At 43.0% G+C, this 17,660-nt stretch overlaps 2 protein-coding genes across 2 annotated transcripts in view; one reads left to right on the forward strand and one right to left on the reverse strand.

Annotated features, from left to right (window-relative positions):
• Positions 1–6,775, reverse strand: part of UFSP2 (UFM1 specific peptidase 2) — a 41,322-nt gene extending 34,547 nt beyond the window's left edge. Inside the window, exons 1-5 of the mRNA XM_082243537.1 lie at positions 6,699–6,775; positions 4,158–4,236; positions 3,082–3,265; positions 2,926–2,992; positions 1,564–1,721 (exon numbers count right to left, since the gene is read on the reverse strand). Coding sequence (XP_082099663.1) covers positions 1,564–1,721; positions 2,926–2,992; positions 3,082–3,265; positions 4,158–4,236; positions 6,699–6,701 — 491 coding nt within the window. The 5' untranslated portion in view covers positions 6,702–6,775. The remainder of the gene's footprint in view (positions 1–1,563; positions 1,722–2,925; positions 2,993–3,081; positions 3,266–4,157; positions 4,237–6,698) is intronic.
• A 318-nt stretch (positions 6,776–7,093) lies between these two features.
• The window catches only part of CFAP96 (cilia and flagella associated protein 96), a 43,215-nt gene continuing 32,648 nt past the window's right edge, over positions 7,094–17,660 (forward strand). Inside the window, exons 1-3 of the mRNA XM_082243925.1 lie at positions 7,094–7,237; positions 11,786–11,919; positions 15,489–15,708. Of these exons, the coding sequence (XP_082100051.1) occupies positions 11,823–11,919; positions 15,489–15,708 (317 nt within the window). The 5' untranslated portion in view covers positions 7,094–7,237; positions 11,786–11,822. The remainder of the gene's footprint in view (positions 7,238–11,785; positions 11,920–15,488; positions 15,709–17,660) is intronic.

Consider the following 17,660-nt stretch of genomic DNA (forward strand, 5'->3'; position numbering starts at 1 on the left):
GGGATATATGAAGTGAAGGTAGCTGTCATGAGTGGACCTGGTTTTCTCCGGACCAGCTTCTTCTCCCCACTGTAGAAGTGGACTTTAGTGAACACCCCTGGACATACCTCCCGCACAGGGAGCAGTCCTCCTTGCTCGGGGCTGCTCATCTCTTGGAGGTACACACCCGGTCCCTGTTGGTTTCCCTTGCCCGTCTCTTATGTCGGGTAAGAGAGAGCTGGTCTTTAGCTGCAGCCATAGTCGGTTTGGAAAGGCTACAGGTGTGCTGAGTCCTCCCTATACTCTTCTCCAGGATGATGGAGGGGAGGGGAGACAACACAGGAAACAGCTACAAAGTGAGTGAATACTCTGATAGCTAATCAGAGGCTATCACAGAGATCATGTGAACAGGATCCAGTTCCTCTGGGTCCTGATCATTAGTAGACAGCCTGTTCTCTGTGCTGGGAGCAAGCAATAGAGCGCGCTTACAGCAAACACAAGAACACATATATGCAGCACCCAGGTTTAAAGCCAACTTCCTGGATGCCCCATATATGTATTATGCGGTTGTGAAAGGGTTAAGGAGATGTTTCCTTGAGGTTGTATGGTGAGAAAGAGCGAAGAGTGTGTGCAAAACTTCACCCAGCACATGATGCAAGTGCTCAGTCCCAGAAAAAAAAAAGTGCTAGCGGGAAAAAAAAAAAAATGTCCATTTCCCCAGGACACTAGCGAACAACTGAGGCATGCTGGTAGTAAGATGCTGAGTCAGCCTCCTTTTTTTTGCGCCACTGTCTAATTCAACTAAAGGTAGCAGTAAAACCTAAAGGTTAACCACCTCCCGCATAGACAAAGGTGGGTGGGGTGCTCTCTTGTGCTGGGCCGACGTCATCCCACTCTTTCCATGCTTGAGACACGGCGCATCCCTGATCTTGGTAAACAGCCGATGACGCGGCTCTTTACCAACGTGATCACGGGTGTCCAATCACAGCTGATTACATGTAAACAAGGAAATGCTGGGCATCGGCTCTGTAAGGAGAGGACAGCCGATCAGAGGAGACCTGCACAGATAATCAGCGGCCTGATTATTAGTGCAGCCCCGTCAGAGCCGAACAGTGATGCCAGTCAGAAATGCCCATCAGTGATGCCCATCAGTGCCACCTCATCAGTGCCCACCAGTGAAGGAGAAAAATTACTTATTTACAAAATTTTCTAACAGAAACTAAAAAAACTTTTTTTTTTCCACAATTTTATATCTTTTTTGTTTTTTAGCAAAAAATAAAAACCCAGTGGTTAGTAAATAAAACCAAAAGAAAGCTCTATCTGTCTCAAAATTTTTTTACAAAAATGTAATTTGGCAACAGCGTTGAATGATCACGCAATTGTCATTCAAATTGTGACAGAGCTAGAAGCTCAAACTTGCCCTGGGCAGGAAGGGGGTGAAAGTGCCCAGTATCGAGGTGGTTAAAGACTTCTTGTGTGTGTGTCCCTAAAGAAAAAGCAATTACCATTCAAATGGACTATAATTTAAAATCCAAACTAGTACAAACCCTAACTGCAAAAAAAAAAAAAAAGAAAGGAAAATACCTCCTCCATTTTTCTTCTGAAGAAACAGAGACAGCTGTGTCAATGGGCAATGTCAAGTTCACACAATGATGAGTCTTCTTGTTGTACATAACTAATGGAGTTACCGCTTTAGAGGAGGTAGACAACTCAAACATGATGATGAGGTTAACAACTTGTTGCTGTACACAGATGGAGAACAACATTAATACATATACAGAAGATCAAAGTTGAAAAGAGTATGCAAATCATGCAAACTAATTAACTAAATTACATTTTCCTTAAAGCCTAACTCCAGGCAAAATGTTTTATTTTCCCCTGGAGTGGGGTTGTGATCGCACTGCATGGGTCAACTGCTCGTTTTGTCCAGGAGTGAACAGAGAGCCTATACTCACCGGATCTTTTGATCTGCAAAGAAACTGCAGTGGACTGTTCCTGATGTATTCACATCCCGAGCCAGTCTGTGGGCATTATGATTTGAAGAACAGTCCACAGCACTAGACCACGGGGGGCAGGAGCCGAAGGGACCGGTCTTGCGCTGGGAGGATTGAGTATATCTCGGCTCTCCAAACCTCTAGACAAAAATGAGCAGTTAACCTGTGCTGTGCAGGAGTTCTACCTTTGCTCTGAGGTAAAGTGAATGTAAAGCTTTTTTTCCCCTTTTTTAAATAACAAACATCGTATACTTAAATGCTCTGTGCCAATAGTTTTGCACAGAGCAGCTCCATACTTCCTCTTCTGGGGTCCCCTTTCAGCGCTTAGGACTCTCCCCCCCCCTTCTGAGTGCCCCTATAGCAAGCTGCTTGCTATGGGGGTACTCGTGTGAGCTCAACCCCGAGCCAGGCTGCGTGCGTCTATTCATACACACAGCGCGGCGTGGCCCCGCTCTGCGCTCACAGGTCTTAGCTGAGAGCAGCAGGAGCCAATGGCTTCTTCTAACCTTAGTCAAGCATGTGAGAGGGGAGCGGAAAGAAGAGCTGCTGCATATGGGAAAAGTGCTGGATAGAGATCGAGCTCTGGTAAGTATTTGGGATGGGCTGCTATTGAAAGGTTTTTTTAACTTAATGCAAAGAACGCATTAAGGTAATACAATTTTTTTTAACCTTTACAACCACTTTAATTTGCTGCATGCTTGGTCAATGACTAGAATTGTTATAAAAACAACAGCAATGACAGCCTACATTTTTATCTCATCATATGTTTCCTTTAAAACTGGAGCCAGAGTTTAGTCTGGTTTATTGACCGGTTAGAAGGGTTCAGTGATTTAAAAAAGATTTTATTTTTCATTTGTTGAGAAAAACTTCCACCCGCAAAAATAACAAATATAAAAAACAGCTACCACATTTGATAACACTGGTTGGCCAATAATAAAATTAAATGACATACCATCTTTTGTTGCCTTTTTTCTTTCCTTTTAGAGTTTTTACGCCTACTGTCATCATCATCATCAGATCTTTAAAAAGCAGATAAAAAGAGAACACATTTAGAATGATAAAACAGTATATAACATCTATAAAATACTGTGCATCCTCAATTTCTTACTGGATAAGATTCAAGATGTCTTTGCAGGGGGAGTCATCGGTCAGAGAGGAGGGTGATGTGCTGGCTCCAGTGTTGGGCCATACATATAATGAACTGTGCCTGACACTAAGCACCAGGGACTCTGACTGAAGTTTTTCAGAAAGGCTGGTTAATTCTTGCACAAATGCCTTCTTGCAGGATGATTCTAGATTTAAATAAGATAATAAAAAAATACACAATAATTAATCTACATAAAGTTTTCAGACAAAGCCTAAGAGTGTTTGTGCCCGATAGGATCACAGGAATGTGGACAACTGAAATAAATGATCAATAGAGCGGTCTGTAGACACAAGATGGCGGTTCTGGTGATTATCTCAGATCTATGCTGCCACCTAATTATACGGCTCTTAGGGGAAATATTCACCAAGCAGATTAAAAAAAACTGCCCCATTTTCCAGCCTTCCCTGACCATACTGGCAGCACCAAATGTCTACAGAAATTTGCTAGGTCAGTACAGCCAAGCTTGCAACTTTAAGGAACACCCTGCAACACATTGCAACACACTCTGGGCTCAAATGATTTTACACAGTTTTCTATCTTTGAGCGTACAGCTGAAGACATGGTAGGATGACCTCATAAATATACTGCTGCTCCTTCATTGCTGTATTGCCTAGCTGATCATATGTAGTATTGCTTCATTAACCACATATAATACGGCTTATTTGATTGCAGTTAGATGAGATTAACTGTTAAGTATAGGTAAATAGTTATTCATATGCTTTCAAGTTACTTTGTTTCGTATATTGTTGTCAAGTTACTGTTTCGTATATTGCGGACTAGGCAATACAATTGTCCTCCCAAAGGTTTAGCTAAGGAAGCAGAACGTCTTATGTTTTTTTTCCTCTAGTAATCCTTCAGGTAGGTGATTAACATTACAGCAATTTCCAAGTGGGGAAAAAGTAATTAAGCTGTAGAAATAAAGGATGCTTGATGCTAAGAAAGTATGGTAGGACATATATGTGGAGCACAAAACGTAAATACTGAAATGAGGCTTTACATTTAGAGACTTTTTCATTAAGGCAACAGGTTAAACATACCATCAGCTGCTGGCAAGTCAAATGACACACTGAGACCACCTCGTGTTCTAAAAATGATTTCTGGAGCTTCAGAAACAACCTGTAAAATTACAAAAGAAAGTTCTTGATTACATGGATACACCCAAAAAAAATGAGCTTTACTTAATGAGAATGAAGATAGTAAGACTACACAAGTTTTTGACTGTATGTCATTATGTGCCATTTTAGTACAGGAGATGTTGAGTTCAAAAGATTTTCCTATACCTAATAACTTCCCAAGTGGAAAGTGACTTTGTGTGATTAATCACTTAAAGGGTTTGTTACCCCAACATTTCATATTCTGGATATGTGCCTGCTGTACCATGTGCTTGTATGAGAAAGTATCCTGTTCTCTTTGTATTGTTTCCTTGATGTGAAATCTCTGGTGTTCCTGCCAATCCCTCTGCTTTTCTGTCACTAGCACACTAAGCAGGAGAGCACACCATGGTCAGTTCTCTAGGTATGCTGGGAACTGAGCCTGCTCTCCTCCAATGATTAGACATGTGATGACACCCCCCCCCCCCCACACAGCCATTCACTAGTGAGCTCAGTGTGCTGCTGTTTCTCCTCCCCCCACAGCTCTTATGCAACTGATACCAGAGGGAATGTGATCACTTAAAAAAGGAAAAAAAGTTATTTATGTTTTTTTTAAATCTTGACAAAAATGTTTCGTCTCTAATTTCTATATTAAACTGAATGGGTTGTTTTACAAGGTGATTGTTTACAATCACTTTAATCTGTCAAAATAAAAAATCACTCCTCCTGCCTGTGATGAGATCTATACCCTGGGGGGTGGAGCCCTCTACAACTAAGCTCCAAAAAGGGTGAAATGAATCTGAGGAGTTTTTTTTACAGGTGGAGAAGAGGAGCTGAAGCCATCTTTTACCCATCTCACTGAAATTTATGCAACGGGAGTCGGTGTATGTGCAGACGGCCACCCTTTAAAACTTGACAAGCCGATCCAGTCTGTCTTCCACCAGTCTATTCACATGCTGATCTGACTAACACAGGTTTGGGGGATTATTATTCCCATTGTTTTGGGCTACATTGATGCATTCAGTACACTGTGTATTTAGGCATTTCACATGTGATTTTACAGCTCTATTGATGACGATTGAGGAATGGTTAAAGCGGTAGTAAACGTGTAAAAATAAAAAGCCTCTCCCTGCAAAGTAATGTTATAATGTGCCATAATAGCACATTGTGAAAGACTTACCCTGAAATGAAGCATTCCAGCGCCGTGCTGTCCCTGCTGCAGACGCTTCCATCTTCACCCAGTCTTCCTTCCGAGTTCTCTGCTTGAATGGTTGAGCCGCAATGACATCATTCCCATACATGCGTGCAGGAGTCTCGCCTGCGGCACAAAGCTCTGGATGCACATTACGAGTATGCCATTCCTTCAAGAGGTTTCAAACCTCCACAAAAGTTAAAAAAAATAAAAACCTGAAAGACGAAGGCATAATGAGCTAGGGTGCATCGCATACTAGCTCATTATGAAAAACGTTTTTTAGAACGAAGCCCCTGCACACTGCTGACATGGCAGACATATTAACCCGTCTTCCTTCTGGGTTTACGTCCTCCGGCCATCTGAGTGGCCAGAGCCACGATGACATTACTCCTGTGCATGTGAACAAGAGCCACCGTTCATGGCACAGGGCTCTGAAGGAACAGCACGAGCGGCCGCTCCTTCAGTGCGCATGTGCCAGTGATGTCACTGGCTGCGTGCAAAGTAAAGATCTCCTAAATGGTGCATGTTTAGGAGATATTTACACTACCTATTGGTAAGTCTTATCATAGGCTTACCTATAGGCACAAGTTATAGAGAAAGCTTTACTTCCTCTTTCAGAGCACATTCGCCAGTGACGTCACCCGCTGCAGACACCTAATATCTCCTAAACAGTGCACGTTTAAGAGTAGAGACGGCTTGGTTGTGTTCGAGTTCCCATGTGTTGGATCCCGCCAGGAAGCCAACACTGCATAACGCTAATCACAGGCACTGAGACATTTTCTGCTCTGTGCAGCTGCGGATCGGGAAATGTCTCAGTGCCTGTGATTAGCAGTGTGCAGTGTCAGCATGTGGAAACTCAAACACGCCCGAGCCCATCTCTATTTAGGAGATATTCCTTGTACCTACAGGTAATCTTTATTATAAACTTACCTGTAAGTACAAGTGTCCAATGGGAGTTTACTACCACTGTAAGGGGAGCGCTGCACTGAAAAGGATCTATGTTTAAAGTGTGAATGGCATTTCCAGTGCTAGCATGTTACACAGATTGTATGCAGGTGATGGGGAGTTGAACAGCACAGGAGGTGATATGTAGATCTCATTCTTCCTCCCACTGACACCAATGAGAGCTTTCTCCTGTCTGCTGCTTCTGAATTTATGACTCAAAGCTTTAAAGCCGCAGGATCAGTGGGACAGCCAAGCAATTTACACCAGCAGAATGAGGGGTGGGAGAATGCTCCAGGCTTTCCTCTTCATAGACTGACCATGTTTACAGCTGCTCTCCGCTATCAACTCACCATGTCTGCTACTGCTCTCCGCTATACAACCAGCTGCAGGACTCCTTCCTTGTCACTCAGCCAACCACACACCACTTCCTCCTTCTTCCTCCAATCACATACGCGCCGCATACAGTACGCGTCACCCGCAGGGCCCAGAGGTGACTATTCCTGCTCTGATTGGTTAAACTTTCGCTGGCACCTCCTACTTTCCACACAGCCTCCCCGCACATGCTAGTGTAAGACTACAAGTCCCGGCATGCACTGTTTCCGAGAAAGCCAATCACGCCTGGGCGCTACCAATTTTGACGAAGAGGGGGTTATAAATACACATTTGCCATTATATCTCCGGGATCGCTGAAGGTGCACTACAGATAATAATTGGGAGTTTGGATAAGTCGTATTTCTATATTTATTGTCTATATATGTTCGAATGACTTTGACATTCTGATTGGCTGCGAGAAGCTCTCTCTAAGAAATGATCCGGTCTGTAGCCATGGCAACCACACCTAACATCAGGCGTCAGAGAGAACACCTGAAGAGGGAGCCAGAGGCAGCAGGTAGAGTCAGACTATGGGGGGCAGGGAGGTTATATATATTGGGGGGGGGGGGGCTGACAATATTCTGGGCTCATCCTCAGCATTGTCAGTGTAATTCCTGCCTCCACCTAACAACTGTACTTTCATTGACTTCATCAGCTCACCCCCCCCCAACACACAGTTATTACCTTCTTCTGTATCACTTTTAGACTGTAAGCTCTATCGAGCAGGGCCCCCTGATTCCTCCTGTACCAAATTAAATGTAAAGCGCTGCACAAACTGTTGGCGCTATATAAATCCTGTATAATAATAATAATAAAGAGTGAAGAGACATTATCATTTCACAACCCTTCTCTGATCACTGGCTGGATTTGTAAGGAAAGCACAAGAAAAGGAAGGGAGAAGTCACTGACATACAAGCTTTAGGCATTAGGTTGGTACAGACGTGTACTGTGCCCATGCAGGAAAAGGCAACAGGCTCTCCTAATACCCAACTCTAGGGAAAGGAATAATGCCCCCTTGTGGTGGGGCTGCCCCAGTGCTGAAAGGTTTAAATGGCCATTTATGTCTAGGAGACCAGCTCTTCTACTTACCTGATCCTCTGCTCTCCCAGGGCACTCCAGTAGTGGACCATCGTCACTTCCAGTGCACAGCTATGGGCTCTGCATTGGAATTGATGTAGGAGGACCTGCAACCATCTGAGCAGTAGGGATAGACTGATTATCGGCAAGGCCGACAAATCGGCGGCAGATATGCACTTTCCCTGATATATCAGTATTGGCCCCAGAGCTGGCCGATACTGCGGATATTTTCGTGATGTCATTCTGCCTTCTTAGGCCGCCTCCCTTGCATTGGACAGCCTCGCCTGGAGTCGGGACTAGTCTCGCGGGAGTGTACCACAGCCATACTACCACCCACAGCAGCCCGGTGCCAGCCAGCCACCCACATCCACAGGCCCTGTTCCAGCCATCTAGGCACAGGCACTGTACCAGCGAGCCAGCCAGCCACCCACAGGCCCTGTATCAGCCAGCCACAAGCACTGTACCAGCCAGCCACCCACCCACCACAGGGTGCCAGCCAGCCACCCACCACAGGCTGCCAGACAGCCAGCCACCCAAAGATCCTGTACCAGCCAGCCACAGGCACTGTACCAGCCAGCCACCCACCTACCACAGGGTGCCAGCCACCCACCACAAGGTGGCAGCCAGCCATCCACCACAGGGTGCCAGCCAGCCAGCCACCACAGGGTGCCAACCAGCCACCCACCACAGGGTGCCAGCAAGCCAGCCTTTAAGCATTAAACAAAAATTAACATGTTCAGTACCAGATTTGTGTCAAAAATGTCTTTATTTTTCAAAACTTTAAATGTACAAAATATCGGCCGATACCGATACGTTGTGACCAAAATATCTGTATCGGCCCTGAAAAAACCATATCGGTCTATCCCTACTGAGCAGACTTCTGGGACTGGTCTAGCAATACAGGAGGGATCAGGTAAGTAAAATGGTTCTCAAGTCCTGTCCTCAGGACCCACTAACAGGCCAGATTTTAAGTATTACCTTGGGGAGATGCAGACTAGAATACTGCAATCACTGAGCAGCAGATAATATCACTTTTGATGTATTCCAGTTATCTTGCAAACCTATCTTGTTAGTGGGTCCTGAGGACAGGAGTTGGGAACCATTGCTCTAGACCTAGATGAGCAATTAAAGTGAAAGTTTGGGTACATAAAAATCAAAAGCCGGCACACAATCGCTCCTTCTTATGAAATTTTATTTTGCACTGAAGCAGTTACAACATCTTTAATATGCTAACGTGTTTCGGCCTAAGCCTTCCACATCGCATTCTACGAGGAAGGCTTAGGCCGAAACGCGTTAGCATTTCAAAAATGTTGTAACTGCTCTAGTCCGAAATAAAATTTCATAAAAAGGAGCGATTGTGTGCCGGCTTTTGATTTTTGTGGATTCATGTTGGACGGGATAGCCAGATCACCGGCACACAGCCCATTATCCTTTCAGTAGTAGAGATTGGGTAAGTTCTTATGCTACATTATAATGACAAACCTTCATACTCACCTCTATGCTGCAGAATCGGTCTGATGTTGCAGCTGTCCCACGTTGGCTCTAGGACTAAGAACTGGGGGATCGCATTACTGATAATTGTTCTCAGAGTGGAGAGCCGTAACTGTCAGTCACCACTCTTTGGCCGCATGCTGAGAGGCAGCTGGGTGGATCCCAACAGTATGGTGGGGATCCTTTCCAGAGCAGCTCTGTGATGGCAGGTGATAGCAGGCCTTAGCCAGCTATGAGTTCACTCTGGATCACAGGAAACAAAAGTAAGTGGACTCCTGTGACCCACAAGAGAAGTATGACAAACTTTGTCCATGCTTTTCTGTTAATCTTTGCACTGCAGGGGCAGCCCCATTTAAAGGGAGCATTTTAACTTCCCTGGAGCTCAGCCTTAAAAATGAATTCATGAAAAGTTATCACCTCACCTCATCCAATCAGAGAACATATTGGCCTAAATTTATGAAGAAATTCGATTTTTTTTCTATTTTTTTTTGGATATGTTTTATAGCTGAATGTAAAAAATATTGTTTTTTTTTTTATTTTTGCAAAATTTTCACTCTTTTTTTTGTTTATAAAAAAATAAAACAAATAGAATATCCACACTGAAACATATGAATTACACGTGAGCAGCCGCTTAAGCAATCTGTGACACCAAATGCAAAAAATGTGAAAAAATATAAAAAGCATCGCTGAAAATGAACAAACTCAGTACAGTGAAAATACAGATAACTTAAACATAGATAACTGTAGTGACATCAAACTTATTAGGTGAATAAAAAAAAATCACACCAAATACTTGGAATAGTATCCATAAAAGCCCATTCACAAGGGCTGAAAAGATGTAGTGCTACGTCATCACGCATGTTTGCTGACCGGCGGGAGAGTCCGGTGCAGCCACACAGCCTGCTGCTTTTGGGAAAGTGATTATACTTGCTTATTCATTGCTATATGCAAGTTTTTTTTTTTTTCTTTTAGCTCTCTGCCAAGTTTTCAGCTAGTGTGATTCCGTTGGTTTGATTTTTTTCTTTTAATAAATGTTTTTTACGGGTTACACTATAGGCATCTATGCTTTTTATTTTTCATCCTGCTGATGAGCCAACTATTGACTGGATTACGTCTGGCATTTTCGGCTCAAAAGGATTTTAACATGTGCATTTGACCATATTATACTGTATGATGGTCCACAGGTTTCGGTAAGAGGCTTTAGCACTTGATGTCACCTGGTGGTGGAAGCATTACGAATTGGGAATGTGGGGCCATTTAGTGGAACAAGGGAATTTTGGATGATTTGTTCTTGTTGGACTTTTTGGTTTTACACGTATTTTATTATTTCAGCCCTTGTGAATGGGCTTTTATGAACACTATCCTAAGTATTTGGTGTGATTTTTTTTATTGATGTTATTCACCTAATAAGTTTGATGTCACTACAGGTGATCAAATACCACCATAAGAAAGCTCTATTTGTGGGAAAAAAGGACATCAATTTAACTTATGGACATCCTGGCATGATCACGCAGTTGTCAGTTAAAGTAACGCAGTGCCTTATAGCAAAAAATAGCCTGGTCATGATGGGGGGGTAAATCTTCCAGAGGTCAAGTGGTTATTATAGGCCACAAATTCTTGACGTGTGTGCTGTAGTCAGAGATGTATAGTAACTAAGTAGAACTACTTCACTACTCTACTTAAGTACCGAAAGACGGTATCTGTACTTTCCTAGAGTAGAAATTTTTTCTCCTACTTCCACTTTTACTTCACTACATTTTTTCAATGATTTCAATACTTCTACTCCAATATTTATTTTTTGTGCTGCATAGTTACTCGTTACAATTATAAAAATTACCACTGCCAGAACAGTAGATGGCAGGTTTCATGAAGCTCAAAACATGTGTATTATCAGCGCATACGAAAATAAATGCTACTGTAAGTATAAATAAAAGCTGCATTTGAAATAATAAAAAACAATATGATGTTCAAACTTTTGACTACTTTCTTTAATAACTACATAACACAGTACTTGTACTTTTACTTTCAGTACTTGAGTAGCAATTTTTTTTTTTCAAAACTACTGGTACTTTTACTTTCAGTACTTGAGTAGCAACATTTTTAAAAAAACTACTTGCAATACTTAAGTAGAAAAAATGTTGAATACTTTAGTACTTCTACTCAAGTCACTTTTTGATCGAGCACTTCCACTTCTACTCAAGTCACTTTTTGATCAAGCACTTGTACTTTTACTCAAGTATGGGTTTCGAGTACTTTATACAACTCTGCTGTAGTACATGTTGTGACGGTGTCCCTGTTGCAGCTTTTACTTACACGCTGTGCTTGTTAAGCAATGACACCTACACTGGTTAGTTAGTGTTAATAATGCATAGTCCTCTAGTTTGTGCCTAATAAATAATTCCTGTTGGTGCTCGCATGGCGTTTTCACTGATTTGTTGTGACAGCATATAATTTATTGTTTTCTTCCAGTTTATCTAAAAGTATTTTTCTGATTTAGGTCAAAGCATTGTGTGCCATATCTGCATTGCGCAACAATGCCTTTAGATGGAAAAACCGATATGGATCGGATCGGTCTATTCCGCGAGATGGGCTATATCAGTATTGGGGACACATATGTCACTCCTGGCTCTAGTAAGTATTTTTCAGCAAGGATTCTTCATTATATCCGAGATAAGTAGAAAGGTATTTTATTATGGTGTGTGCTTGAAGGGAGGAAATTGTACAATTAAAATGAGACAAATAGTGTACATTGTATCTCTTATTTCACACACTATGTTTGTCAACCTAAAACTTATTTTTTATTTTGTTTTAGTTTGAGTAGGGATTAGAACCCCTGTCAGGTTTTTTTCTTGCTATCTGGGACTTTTGGAGAAATATCCCCTCACTTCCTGTCAAGGCCACAGTTTTAATCTACAACAGGGAAACCTATAACAAAAGCTGAGCGGGCTTCTAGCCTTAGGTTGGGTTCACACTTATGCAAATTGGAGGCCGGTTTCCCAGCATTCAATTTGCATGGCAGGCAAGTGTGACAGGCTCTCAATGGAGCCGGTTCACACAGGTCTGGGGCGGCTAAGGCTCGTATTCTAAACGGGTCCTGTGGATCTTTGGGTCCGATTCAGGTGCGAATTCAGGCAAAAAAAATTGAATCTGATTCGCACCCTTACCGGTGAACAGGGACGCACTGGACCCCAGGCACAAACCTGCGGTGGCACATGCCCGGTCTTACTCTGCTCGACTGATACAAATTTTTTTTTTTTTCTTACTGTGTTGCTGTTGGAGATTTTCCCTCACTTCCTGTCTGGTAAAATCATTGTTACCATGACAGTAAATAAGGGGAAATTATGCTAATGCAGCCCGCCTCCTCTCAGTGAGCGAGGACTGAAAGCATTATATCCTCACTGAGCTCACTGAGAGGAGGCGGGGCGGAGCACGGCCTCAATACAATACATTCAGTACAGCTCACTGAGAGGAGGCGGGGCAGAGCACGCAGTACAGCTCATCTCCTGTGTAATAATGCGAGATTTCATGGCCTGAGATATATCCCAGCACACACTGCGAATCGCCGAATGACGTAATCGCCGACCGGACCCGGAAGTGAGAACAGGATAAATAAAGCAGAAAATAAGGTATTTACTAGCAAAAAAAAAACGTTCCATTGGTAAAAGTCGTTTTAAAGGGGGTTACATACATCTATGTAATCCAATTGATTAAAAATGGGTGGAACTCCACTTTAAACTTAACTTTTATTTTTTTAAATTATTATTTATTTGTTTTTACACTGTTGTTTTAATTATTTATCACTTTTATTGCTGTCACAAGGAATGTAAACATCCCCTGTGACTACAATAGGCATGTGACAGGTACTATTTATAGAGAGAGATTCCCTCCTCTGCACTTAACAGCATTTTATCACACCAAGATCAGTGAGATCAAATGCTTTTGAGTTTTAAAAATTGCACTGTTTACATCTGGGTAACCTGGAAGTGGTGTGTCATCACTTCCAGGGTTACTATATCATAGAGCCCAACAAAGCCGATCAGAGATCCCGATACGGGGGACGTCCCCTCCCGTTGATTGAAAAAAAAAAAGCAATCCAGCAGCTAGTTAGGCGCTAGGATTGCTTTTTCTAGAGAGCCAACCATTGTCTCTAAAAAAAATGGTACCAAGATGATGCCTACAGCTGTGCAGACATCATCCCGGTATAACCGCTTGAAGTCTAGTGACGCACAGGTACTTCACTAGTCATCAAGTGGCTAAAAAAACAGTAATTGCGGTATTCATTTAAAGGCAAGCATATAGAAAAGTTTACCTAGGAAAGTTGTATTTGCGAACAGTTTTCAGAGAGCAATCCCTACAGACACTAGGCTGTCTAAAACAAGAACATTATTTTGATTGTAGTTTTCTGTATGTGCTTGGCTGTGTTTGTTGCACTATTTGTTGCAAGGTTCCTAAATCTCTTGGTGGACTACAAAACACCTCCCCCTATGTTATGGAGAATAGGTGAAGGGGTGATGTTCTGTAGTCCTAGTACACATCATGTCCTATAGGGGTTTATTTACCAAAGCTAGAGAGGGCAAAATTCTGTATTGAAACCAATCCGCTTCTAACCTCAGCTTGTTTAATTACGCTTTAGCAATAAAACCTGGAAGCTGATTGGTTTCTCTGCAGACTTGTGACAAATTTTGCCCTCTCTAGCTTTAGTAAATAAACCCCAAAGTGACAATGCTGCTTCTCCAAAGTGACAGTGTGTGAGCATTGCCACCCTTGGGCAGGAAGTGAGTTATTTACAGGAGTTTAAATTGAAGACAGGAAATGAGAGGAAATTTCTCCAAACAAGTGAGGGAATCCCTGGTTCTCATCAGAATTGGTGTCCCCATTTGAAGATTTACCCTGTTCCAGTGCTGGTGGCAATCCACAGTTTCAGATTCTTTTTCATGTTCACTCTTGGCGATAACAGTAAATGGGACAAATAGAGAGGATGAATCTCCTTAACCACCGGAAGATTTTCCTGCTTAATGACCAGGCCCTATTTTGCGATTCGGCACTGGGTGACTTTAACGGACAATTGCACGGTCGTGCGACGCTGTACCCAAATAAGATTGATGTCCTTTTTTTCCCAGAAATAGAGCTTTTTTTTGGTGGTATTTGATCACTTGTGCGATTTTTATTTTTTGCGCTATAAACAAAAAAAAGCAATATTTTTCACATTCTGCTATATGACATTCCCAAAAAAAAAAATTAAAAATCAAAATTTTTTAACATTATAGGCCAATTTGTTTGGGGTTGGGCTTTTGAAATGATCACAGAGACATGCGATCCTACATAGCAGGATCGCATGGTCTCTGTGATCATTGCAGGGAGAAGGACGGATGGCTGTGTTTACATCAGCTGTCCGTCCATTTCTCTCAGCAGGGAGAGATCGAGAGTGTCAGGCGGCAATCGGAGCCGCCTGACACACGCGCCAGCTTCCCAGGCAGATGACATTTATTAACGTGCCACTCTACCAACGTTGATATAAAGTAAGCGGTCGGCAAGTGGTTAATGGGACACAGGCAGCAATAAAAACCTGGCAGGTGTTTTAAAATCCCTCTCTGTTTTATCCAAAACTGAAAAAAAAAAGTTTTGCATTTATTTATGCTTCAATGATAAAAAGTACAGTTGTCTTTTTTGGGAAAATTGCACAGTTGCTGAAATTTTTATATGCCAGGCATTTATCATTTATTAGAGATTAATAAAGGAAATCATTTGCTGCAACAAGCAAATTACTAGAGAATAAGCTCAGCTGTATTCTGGTTTGAAGAAACATAAGATATTTACTGTCTCTGACAGAAGATCCCTTTCACCCTTGACCAGGACTGTAAGATCAGATGTCTCCAGTGTTTTTTCAGGTGTAACCTTGCATTGCTGTACCTGTATAACAAATTGTCAATGCTGTTAGAATAAATTGGTTTGCCAAAGCAAAATAAATAGCAGTAAGATGAAACTGATGCTAACAATTATAGGGGAAATCAGAAAAGCAGTAAAAGTCTTCACTGTTAAACAGAAGTGTCTATTCCAGGGTTATACATTTTTTATTAATGCTGAATACCTCTCTAAGCTTAATGTGAAAGATATTGTTGAGTCTTACCAACATATACAATTCATGCTGTGTTATGAGTATTCATATGAAGAACTTAAGTATAATGTGTGCATTATTCCAGAGCCATTTAATGAAGCAGCAAGTAAAAACAGGCAAATGCTTCCTGGTGGTTCCAAGACCATGGCTAACACCTTAGGAGGATACTTTGATGCTCAGTTCAAACGTACATTTGAAGGTGAAGCCTATTCAGATTCACTGAAACAAAGAAGGCAGTACCATATGCAGCAGGCCAAGAAGAACTTGGGAAAAGCATTCCTCCCATCCAATGGGGAAAAAAAGCCGTAAGTAGCTAATCTTTTCATTTGGGTAGATCAAACTGGGCAAACCAACCATTTGTACTTCTGAGGCACATCTGGCAAGATCTGTGAACTTCACTTTTCTGATCCATCTTAAAGCGGAGTTCCGGGCACAAAATCGATATTTTTTTTTTGTGCCCCTCCGCTAGGTAGACATCACCTGAAAAGGAATTGGATAGTTATTTTTTTTTTTTTTTGTTTACTCACCTTGTAATTGAAGATCGTAAATACTCACCTCAGAGTACTTCCTCCCTCAGCGGCGCGGCTCACCCGTCACTTCCTGTCTCGCGATGATTCCTGGGAGCTGAACGTCATCGCTCCCAGGAATCAATGCGACGGCACCGGCCCCGCTCGTCACTTCCGGGCGACGCCGCATTCCCCTGCTAAACAGCTTCTGGGCACGCCCAGAAGCTGTGGAGGAATGCGGCGCCGGAAGTGATGAGAGGGGCCGGTGCAGGCGCATTCTGGGGCAAGAAGACGCGGAAGAAGACACAGAAGAGGACCGCGCCGGCTTCAGCTGCCCACAAGAGAGATGGAAACGCTGTGGAAGAAATTTTATAAGTAAGTATTTCTTCTAAGAGGTAAGTGCGAACCGGGACAGATCAGAGGCTAGCCATTGTAGAATGTACTAGCCCTGACTGTCCCGGGGGTATGTTCATTGAAAAATGACTTCTGTGCCCGGAACTCCGCTTTAAGTATCCAGTGAAATTCTTCCTTTAATTTTCCAATGTGGATTAGACAAATTGAAAGCAGAAGCTACTGCAAGTTGATTTCATTCAAAAGGCCCTATCGAAAGGTTGTGTAATATTTGAAAGATGGACACAATGGGTGAGATTTACTAAAACTAGAGCACGCAGAATCTGGTGCAGCTGTATATGGTAGCCAATCAGCTTCTCACTTCAGCTTGTTCAATTAAGCTTTGACGACAAAAAAAAAACTGGAAGCCGATTGGTTTCTTTGCAGAGCTGCACCAGATTTTGCACTCTCCAGTTTTAGTAAATCAACCCCAATTTGTCACTCTACCAGCAGAAATTCATATATGGTACAACATTAAACCGCTTACAACCATGTAACACATATATGTTGCATCCAGGAAGTGGGCTTTCTTTCTGGGTGCCACATACAGTATATGTGCTCCTGTGTTTGTGTTGAAAACATGCTTCCAGCACTGAACCCAAGCTATTACCAACAGCTCCAGGTCCTGATCTAACAGTGGGGAGCAGGGAGAACTGACTCCCAATCATGTGATCACTGTAATTAGCCGATCACAGTGATCACTACTGTGAAGTCCAGTCCCAGTGTTGCTTTTCCTCTGTGATTGGTCGTGAAGGGATTAAGGAAAAGGAGATGAAGGAATGTTAAAATAGTGCAAACAGACCTATAAAAATCAGTAGACATTAGGGATCAACCTATTATCGGTGGGGCCGATTATCAGAGGCCGATATTTACTTTTATTTTAAGTATTGTTATCGGTTACGAAACTTGCTGATATGACTGATATTGTGCGCGGAGCATACATCATTGCATATGTTGCGCCATGCGCCTCTGCACACTGGGCCTACACATTCTGGCTTCTTAGGCTACCTCCCTCGCCTCGGACAGTGCACGCCTCAGAGGACATGCCAGCCAGCAGCCACCCACAGCCATTGTGCCAGCCAACCAGCCAGCCACAGCAGAGTGCCAGACAGCCACCCACAGCCCAGTGCTAGCCAGCCACCCACAGCCCAGTGCCAGCCAGCCACATACAGCCCCTGTGCCAGCCAGCCACAGTAGGGTGCTAGCCAGCCAGCCACAGCAGGGTGCCAGACAGCCACCCACAGCCCCTGTGCCAGCCAGCCAGCCACGGCAGGGTGCCAGCCAGGCAGCCACCCACAGCAGGGTGCCAGCCACCCATAGCCCAGTGCCATCCAGTCAGTTACAGCCCCCCTGCCAGACAG

This window comes from Pelophylax lessonae, assembly GCF_965119305.1.
Source record: "Pelophylax lessonae genome assembly, chromosome: 1".
In the NCBI taxonomy this organism is placed as follows: Eukaryota; Metazoa; Chordata; class Amphibia; order Anura; family Ranidae; genus Pelophylax; species Pelophylax lessonae.